This window comes from Megascapheus bottae, chromosome 1 (assembly GCF_031878675.1).
Source record: "Megascapheus bottae isolate mThoBot1 chromosome 1, mThoBot2.hap1, whole genome shotgun sequence".
NCBI lineage: Eukaryota > Metazoa > Chordata > Mammalia > Rodentia > Geomyidae > Megascapheus > Megascapheus bottae.
The window spans coordinates 26,506,384-26,515,965 of NC_143509.1; the positions used below are offsets into that span (position 1 = coordinate 26,506,384).

Here is a 9,582-nt window from a genome sequence, read left to right on the forward strand (position 1 = left end):
AGGAGACAGCCTGGGAAGGAAGTTTCCGATGAACACAGATCTGTGTTGTATGTCTGCAGTGAAGCCATTTCTACATATCTGACCACAAACTGGTTAAGATTTCTGAGTTGGCATTTCAAAACTAAGTGGGATGCTACAAAGGTTTAGACAATGGAAAACAAAAAAAAAGTACAGGCAGAGGGTGCCCACCACATAAAGAGGCTACATGGGAACGCAAGTCAAGAGACTTTTAATCACTTCTGCAAGTCCTACCTCATTTACCAGGAATGCGTTATTAGTTCTGCAAAGTTTAAGAATAAAGAGAGATCTTTGAGGTTACAGATGCAGCAGCATCCTGGCCTCCCTGCTCCCCAGCTCCTGTGTCACCAACAGCCACCCCTCAACACTCACTCTGCCAAGGGCTCCCTTTTCAACTTGCTCTGCTTCAAAACAAAAATAAAGACCTAAATATTTGGGAGGAGCTGAGGTAATTATAGCTCAGTGGGGAGACAAAAGAATGAGAAATCTCTGCTCTGCATCTATTTTGGAAACAGTCTCATTAAGATCCGGTTAAAAATACTCAAAAGCTGCCTGAGGATTTGGCCTGGCAGAGCCCAAGCCCCAGGAGGAGCTGGGGATCTAAGGATCTGGCTCAGGCACTGCCGGGTCTCGCTTACCTTCTTCTATCCTGTCACTGTCACGCTCACAAAGAGGATTGCTGGGTTGTTTCGCCTGAGTATTGGAGGGAACTGGACTGGGTTTATCGGCAGTGCTGTGCCAAGTTGTGCATTCACTTGTCTTCTGCCTTGTGCAAAATGCTGTCTCTTCCATTGCTAGCCCTTTGGGTCTTGTCTGCAGATGTGTGGCATGTGGCCTCTGGCCTTTATCTAGGCGCAACCTCTTTGCAGAGCGTCCCCTGGTCTGCTCCAGGGCAGGGAGCACTGTGAGGCTGCCTGATGGGTCATGTCCTTTGGCATTGGCATATGGATCACTCCCCTTGGCTTGAGAAGGCAAGGCCTGTCTCTTATTCTCTTCTTTGATCTCTCTCCTGGAAAGGATAGGCACTGTCTGGCACCAGTTGGATTTACGTGCCAGAGTCCAATTTCTGTGAATATTTAATCCACTTTCATCTTGAGAACCTTCTCCAGCTGAAGTGGAGAACTGGGATCTCGGGGTTTCACTTTTCACAAGCCCCTCCTTATGCTCTGCTTTGTACTGGGCATCCTGGCCACCAGTGGATGACTGTGACAAGCTTCGTGGTTTGTTTCTCTTCTTCTTCTCCAGTCCAGAATCAGCTGACACATCTTCACAGGATAAAGATGGAGACAGAGAACCAGAGAGTGAGGAGGCAGCTTCTGCACACTGCTTTTCTCTTTGAGCTAATGCAAGTTCATCTTTCCTTGAATAGCGTTCTTGGCTCAAATTAGGTGTCTCACTCAAAACATCTAGAGCCACTCGTAGAGACCGTCTGTAGGTCAGCTCCTCCAGGGGTGCAGTCGGGACTTGGCTGTCTGAGGCAGCAAGAATAAAAGACACATGCTAGTTATTACATTGACGGACCCAGGCACTGCCACAACCTTGCCCTTTCCGAAGTGTCAAGTATCTATAAACCTCAGTCACTAGCATTCATCTGCTCCTGAGTAAAGGCAGACCTACTATCTCTCACCTATATTTTTCTAAAAGGAGACAAAGCTAAAAGACAGCTATTCATTCTCAGCAGCAATTAAAAAAAAAAAGTACTGACCTTAGTCTGATTGGCTAAAAAGATAAATTCCTTCAAGTTACAAAACAATACTGAGAGCAAAATATATTCAAATGTTTTGCAAATCCTCTGTCAGCCTTACAATTTCCAATTCAATCAGGGTCAGTAAAACCTAATGCCAACCAAATAAAGAACTCGGCTGGTAGTGGGTGCTTGGCTAGGGTTGAGGGGGGCTGGCCAGCTCTGTGGTGGGGGGGAATATAAAAAGACTCATTGTATGCTGCTTGGTTCCTCCACTTCTCTGCAAGGGCATTTCAAAGCCATAAAGGCATGTCTCGGGCCTCGAGACTGCGCCCATCCTCCCGCTGCAATAGTTTTATTTATTCATTCCGACATACAGACACGGCGCTACTTATTTGAACAAGATGATAGAGGCAATATCACAACTCAGCGGGCACAATGCCTCAATCAAAACAGTATTTTGCCCGTTTAATATTAAAGACACCCACAAGTGGCCATCCCCCCAACAGGGTCTGAGCCAGTGGCGCAGATGCCACCAAGGTCGGATGTCAGCACCACCTTCAACAGGCAGATGGGAGCTTATACCACCAAAGAACAGCAGTGTTCTGGCACAGGAAACTGAGTCTTATTTGTTAACTATCATGGGAAGGGATTCCGGTCAATGTTTTCACAAGACAAACCATCCTTTGCCAATATAGTAAATAAATATATAAATGTTCCCATTGTGTAATGGAGGTGAGCATTTTTTTTTTTTTTTGGTGCTAGTCCTGGGGCTTGAACTCAGGGCCTGGGTGCTCTTCTTCAGTTTTTTTTTGTTCAAGGCTAGCACTATACTTTTAAGTCTGGTTGGTTAGACTGTGATTAGGTGGGCACCCAGAGGGTAGCTCCTGTTCTCTAGCTATGTATGACAGATCCTTGGCTCAGCCAGGCTTACTTCAAGTGCCTCTCAGCTAGGAAATGCACAGGGGGTAGGTGCTATAAGTGTTCTGGAGAAGGATGCAGAGTTCCACTTGCCAGGCTCATTCCCATCCAGACAATACCTGCAAACAATAGGCAGTACCAGTGCAGATGCCGGACCATCCCAACCTTTGTCCTCCTGAGTTCTGTTCTTATATAACCAAGTGCTTCTTGGCCAGGTAGCAAGAGAACCCCTTTACAACCTTATCTGTGAGATGTCCCAAAAAAAAAAAAAAAAAAAAAAGAAGGGAAAAAACAGCAACAGCCCATGCCCCTCCCCAACCCCTATGGCAGGAAACTTATCAATGTCTTTAGAGCACTTGAGAGAACAACATATTGAGATGGCCTTAAACCTTGAATAAGGAACTTTTCTAGGGGCACATCTGTAAATCCAGCACAAGAGTCTGAGGCAAAGGATCAAGAATTCCAGGGCAGCCTGGTATATTGTGATTCTGCTTCAAATGCCTCCTTCCCCTAGAAACCAGTATTAGGGCCTGGGCTTGCAGCTCACTGGTGCTAGATTCTGTCCCTATCACAGCCCCCCGCCCCCCAAAAAAAGTACTGATTGCTCATGCCAATAATCCTAGCTACTCAGGAGGCTGAGACCTGAAAGACTGAGGTTCAATGTAAGTGTGGGCAGATGTCTGCCAAATCCATCTCTAATTAACCGACAAAATACTAGACTTGAAGATGTGGCTCAAATAGCTAGTATTGGCCTGAAAAAGAAAAATTCAATATACACAAAAAACTGCAAAATTCTGGAAAGGCTTAAGAGAGCAGATCCAGCCAGGCATTAGTGGCTCAAATCTGTAATTCTAGCTACTCAGGAAGTTGAGATCTGAGGACAGAAATTCAAAGCCAGCCTAGGCAGGAAAGTCTGTGAGACTGATCTTTAATTACCCCAAAAAACTAAAACAAAAACTGGAAATGGCACTATAGTATAGTATTAGTCTTGTGAAAAAACAAGCTCAGGGACAGTTTGTCTAGGCCCTAAATTTAAGAGCTTGAGCATAGAAAGAAAAAAAAAATTACAGATCCAAGGTACTTTTTTTGTTTGTTTCTGCCTAGAACCCCTGGCTCAACCTCTGAGTACTAGGAATGACAGACTTGGATGTTTTCCTTTCTCATTATGTCATTCACATTCCCTTATGTAAGGAAATAAAGACTGCACAGGGTAAATTTTTACCGGCAGAGCTGTTTCTTCCCCTTCTGGGTTCCTTTTGTCAAACCTCATGGTCACCCAAAGTGTGCTCTTACCTAACAAGGCAGCAATGTTCTCAATTTGAGACTTCTTTAGGACCTTGACTTCTGTGCTTCTCACCTGGATTCTGCGGGGATAGACGCCGTTATACACTAGCAGCTAAAACCTCCGAGACACTTTCAAGCATGTTTTTCTCCAGATGACAAAAGAATTAGATTCAGTTCCCTCCTCACCTTCCACTTACACCAAAAGTCACAGCCAACTAGGAATTCATTCGCCTGCCTGAGGTTACAGACAGCAAGGACCCCGGTAGGTGTGGGGTGTCTCCCGCCCCCCTCTCTTTTAAGACAGAAAAGGTTGGCTGGAGTTAAGAGTAAAAATAAATTCAAATTGTGACTTTTATGAGGCAAATCCGACTTTCAACTGCACAAATAACTCCTTTGTTAGGTTTCCAGAGTAGACGATAATGTCACTAAAAGCTGTTTACAGCCCAGCAGGCGTGTTTTAGTTTAAAAGGATGTCTTTCCTTTTTAACTCGAGTATTCAATTACCTTCCCAGCCGCAGGGAGAGTGTGAGCTGGGGGCCAGGCAGGCTCTTGAGGCAGCTCTGAAGAAGCGGGAGATGGCAGGAAGAAGTGGGGCCAGGGAGCCCCCCAAGAGACACAAGCAAGAAAAGAGAAGCAGCCAGGGAACTCTTTAGAAGTGGGGATTCTGACCCCAGACATGCCACCACCATCACACATCACTAGAGTAATTCATTGTCCTTGCAGACAACCCACACCTCTTCACATCCAGATAATCAGGTAGACGACAATACTGGGTTCCCTCTAACTACTCAATAACCTTTTGAATGCTGAAAAATTGTTTCTTATTGAGTGCCAGGCTAGAAATCAGAGGCTTCAAAATCGACAGGCCTATGCAATTTCCAAAAGAAGATACACTAATCTGGGAAGGAAAGATCTCTATTTAGACCTCGAAAAAGAGTTGCTGCCGGGTATAGCTTGTTTATTCAAATTTCATAAAGATCTCTCTATGGATCTCACAGAATGCTTTGTTCAGATCTTCAACTTCCAAACTAGCATAAAACAGAATCAGTGTCATCCTCAAAAAGGTGATTAGGAACTAATAATAATGAATAATAGTAACTAGAGAACTGTCAGCCCTTAAAGTGGATCTCATTTTGTGGGGATGAGAGAAGAATACCAGAAATCCCAGGCAGGAAGAAAAAAACACACACACACACACACACACACCAAAAAACACTGTATTAAAAAAAAAAAAACACAACACTTAACTTTTCCTCTAGGGAGAGTATTTGAACATTTAGAAAGAATGTCTTTTTTCTCTTATTTTTTGTTGGCGTCTCCGTTCTGGCCAATACCTAAGTTTAAAAAAAAAAAGGGAAAAAAAATCCTTGTTACTGAGGCAAACTAAGGAACAGAGGCAACACAAGAATACAAATATAGTAAGTACAACTGCAGCATTTCAGATACTAGATTCAAGCCCCTTTAATTCAAATAAGAAAATGGGGGCACATGAAGCTAATGGAGACCTCAGTGTAGAGACCCAGGATCCTTGCCTTGCAGCCTAACACTTCCTGAGGAACTGCTGGAAGGCATCCCCAAAACACTACTGTTATTTACTATCACGGGGCTTCTTGCCAGTTATTCTCTCGAGTCAGAGGCTCACATGCCTTTTTATAGCTGACTCTTATTTTTTTTTTTTCATAGTGTGAAAAAAGACACTTCCGGAAGCGTGGGACTTTGTAAGCAGTAGACCAAAACCCCATTAAATGGGGAATGTGAATCTGTGCCAACAGACCCAGGCGCCAACTGTTCAGGTTCAATTATTCTACCCAAGCTGCTCCTAGGTACAGGAGCCTGATAAAGATTTTACTTGTCATCTGAAAGTCATCTCTAATTCCTGAAATTACAGAATAATGGCTGTCACCTTCGCAGGCCATAATCGCTTTTCCCATCGGCAGAGGACATACTTGGCATCCGTCATGATTGGGACTCATGTGGCAAGTGGTAATGATTTGGCACAGACAAAATGCTTCAAGGTCTGCCGCTGATGTGCCCTGCAACAAAATTTGCACGGTGGTTTATGAAGGCATTTGCTTGCCACTTTAACACAGACATAACCCTCAAGGGCAAAGGTGAGCTTGACTTATCCTGCAGTAAATGGTTCAATTCTGCAACCTCGAAATGAGATGTTTAGTGCTGAAGAACCCACTGACAGACAAAAAAAAAAAAAAAAAAGAAAAGGGATGGCCTTGGTACCCAGGGAGACAGGTGCCTGTGTTGTTATTTCCCCCCCTCCATAAATAAATACATCAGATTCCTTCCCGAAGGTTCTGTCTAGATTATTTTTAAAAGGCTCCTGAATAAATCATTCCTGGGCTGAAGGCCTGCTTCCAACCTCGACAAGAGAGGCATTTTAAACAATCACATCTTACACAACCCTCCCCTGCGCAGGGAGTTAAACAGTAGACCACAGAACATTTAGAAAAAAAAAAAAAAGGAAGCTGAGGACTGCTCATTTGGTTACATGTCCCTGAAAGGACAGGGACAGCTGCAGAACCTTCTCTAAACCCAAGGCCAAATCGGCCTAGGCTGTGGACAGAAATGGAAAGCTGGTGATAGAGGGGTATGGCAGAAGGGGAGTTCAGGCAGCAGAGGAAGGGTGGGTGGGTGGTGGGGGGGGGGGAGAGGTTGGGTTTCAAGCCGAAGAGGAAAAAGAATCCAGCAGCAGGCCGGAATTCAGGCAGCAAAGATGAGGGTTCGCAGCAAGTGAGATAGCAGAGCACGAAGCAGAGATGGGGTTGAGGAGGCAAAAAACGTGGTCTTTTGCAGGAGCGACGAAAGATTCCGCGGCAGAGATGAGGACCCAGGAATCGGGGACGCGGGGCGGGGGGGGGGGGGACGGGGACGCAGAGGCGATTCGCAGTTCGCCGATCCCCGAAAGGGGATCAGGTTAACAGCAAAATGTGTTTGCGGTCGCAAGAATAAAGAGTTCGCAGCAGGCAGAGACAGAGGTTGAAGCAGCGAGGACCGGGGGGAGAGAAGAGGGGGAGAGGAAGGTGCACACCGGGGGACGAATCTCCAGGAAGGCTCGGGCCGCCCCTCCCACAGGCCCAGCCAGGCCTCGCCACCTCAGCCCCGCCCAGCGGACCCGAGGGCTGCACAGGCCTTGGCTCACCGGGCGCCTTGGCCTGTCCAGCGCGGCGCCCGAGCCCGAACGAGGAGGCCGCGGCGGCCCCCAAGCACAGAAGGCCAGCCCGCCAACCGCCGCCGCCCGTGCCCACCGCGCTCACCGCCTCCGCCGCAGCGCCGCTCCCCGCGGGCCTGGGGGCGGGGCCTGCCTCGCAGCACAGCCAAGCCCCGCCCCTCACCATCTTCCAATGGGATACTCGCGTGGTCGTCCCGCCCCGCCCCGCTCTAGACGCCAGCGTTCGGGTGGAGGCTACGCCTCCGTTCCTTTGCCCGCCCACTACGCCCAGCGCATGCGTAGAAGGGATCCTAGGAGCCTGGCCGACCTAGACCTCTCGCCGCCACCCCAGGCGCCGCCTTTCCCGCCCTGACTGCTTTTGTCTTCCAGTTAACCGGTCTTGCGAGTCTCTGAGGGAAAATGGACGCCTCGCCACCTCACTCGCTCACGACCTCCGGGAGAACCTTCCAGAACCTTCCAGCTCTGTGTGTGTGTGTGTGTGTGTGTGTGTGCCTGCGCGCGCTCCAGTCCTGGGGCTTGAACTCAGAGCCTGGGCCCTGCCCTTGAGCTTTCCCAAGGGAAGCGCAGAGCCTTCCAGTTCTTCAGGTGCCTTCCAGTGGGCCCACATGAGCTCTGCAGGAAACTCACTTTTTTTTGGGGGGGGGGAGCTGCTGGAAATCCACTTTTTTGTTGTTGTTGTTGGTCGTGGGCTTGAACCCTGGGTCTGGGCGCTGTCCCTGAGCTCTTCAGCTCAAGGCGAGGGCTCTACCCCTTGAGCCACAGCCCCACTTCAGGCTTTTCTGGTGGTTCATTGGAGATAAGAGTCTCAGGGACTTGGCATGCCTGGCTTGGAAACCCACTTTTTATCACAGACCTGAGAGCAGTGGTCCTGCAGACAGGCCCTGCTGTGGAGAGACACTCTGCAGTGGAAGGCCTCGTCCTTCATGAGAGTGAGGTGTCAGGTCCAGAGGAGAAAACAGGCATGGAGGTGGGTCACCCAGGCCCCTCATGTCCCTTGGGGAAGTGGGTGGCAAAGAGCGTGCAAGGCCTTCATGGCTACATGTCAACCAGTTGGCCATGAAAGGCCCTGTTCCACTACAGAGACTGGGGGGAGAAAGTTGGGTTTTTTGCTTTTTTTTGTTTTTTTTTTTTTAAATTGTCAGGCACTTGTGGATCAGACCTAGCTAGGCTACTCAGGAGCCTGAGATCTAAGGATCTGGGTTTGAGGTCAGCTTCAGCAAGGAAGTCTTTGAGACTGTCTCCAATTAACTAGCAACAAGCTGGAAGTGGAGCTGTGGCCTAAGTGGTAGAGCACCATTGAGTGAGTGAAAAAGCTCTATAACAGGTCCCAAGCCCTGAGTTCAAGTCCCAATACCCACATAAAAAAAGGGAAAAAAGGGTTTTGTTTTGTTTTTTGTCTTTACTATTTAAATTATTTATTTGGGCACCTCTTACCTATAATGGTAAGCCTGCCATAACTAGTAAACATTGATTAGTGATAACTCTAAACTATCATAATTTTCTAAACAATAACAAGAATTCCCTTTATTTTTGTTTAAAAATCTATTTGTGTCCGGGTGCAGTGGCTCACACCTGTAACTACTTGGGAGGCTGAAATCTGAGATCAAGGTTCAAAAGCCAGCCTGGCACTAAAGTTTGTGAGACTTTTTTTTTTTTTTTTTTGCCAGTCCTGGGCATGAGCTCAGGGCCTGAGCACTGTCCTTGGACTTTCTCAAGGCTAGAACTCTACCATTTGAGCCTCAGCACCACTTCCGGCATTTTTCTATATATGTGGTACCAAGGAATTGAACCCGGGTCTTCGTGCATGCTAGGCAAGCACTTTAACCACTAGGCCAAATTCCCAGCCCCTTGTGAGACTCTTATCTCCAATTAACCACTACCCAAAAAAAAAAAAAAGTGGGGGCTGGGAGTTTGGCCTAGTGGTAGAGTGCTTGCCTAGCATGCACGAAGACCCAGGTTCGATTCCTTGGTACCACATACTTAGAAAAAGCCAGAAGTGGTGCTGAGGCTCAAGTGGTAGAGTTCTAGCCGTGAGAAAGATCCAAGGACAGTGCTCAGGCCCTGAGCTTAAGCCCAAGACTGGCAAAAAAAAAAAAAAAAGTGGCACTGTGGCTCAAAGGGTAGGGTTTGAGCTGAAGAGCTCAGACACAGCGCCCAGGCCCAGAATTCAAGCCCCACAACAAACAAACAAATAAAAATCTATTTGTTATCAGGGCATCATTAACATCTTTCTGGATCTGACTGTGAGTCTGCATATTCTTGTTTATTAAGGTATTTCTGAGGGAATAAAAAAAGGTTTTTATTGGAAAACAGGCCTATGGATAGAGAGCCCTCCATACCGATCGGGGAGAAGTGCGAGCTTACTAGGGCTTTCTGGACATCTCACTAGAGCCTGAAGCCATGGTCATCAAGTGGTCACTAACGCTTGGATGATCAGTTCTCTCGACCCCTCTCTCTCCCTCTCTCTCTCTTGCCAATCACAGGGCTTGAA

The 9,582-nt window shown here is 47.3% G+C and overlaps 1 protein-coding gene across 4 annotated transcripts in view; it reads right to left on the minus strand.

Moving 5' to 3' along the window:
* Window positions 1-7,262, minus strand: part of Pwwp3a (PWWP domain containing 3A, DNA repair factor) — a 28,494-nt gene extending 21,232 nt beyond the window's left edge. The window contains exons 1-5 of one of the 4 annotated variants that reach the window (XM_090339395.1): window positions 7,177-7,262; window positions 5,811-5,940; window positions 5,156-5,241; window positions 3,917-3,987; window positions 657-1,490 (exon numbers count right to left, since the gene is read on the minus strand). In XM_090339395.1, the coding sequence (XP_090195521.1) occupies window positions 657-1,490; window positions 3,917-3,987; window positions 5,156-5,241; window positions 5,811-5,867 (1,048 nt within the window). In that variant the 5' untranslated portion in view covers window positions 5,868-5,940; window positions 7,177-7,262. The other 3 variants (XM_090339386.1, XM_090339404.1, XM_090339412.1) reach the window with 3 other exon arrangements.
* Window positions 7,263-9,582: the final 2,320 nt, after the last annotated feature.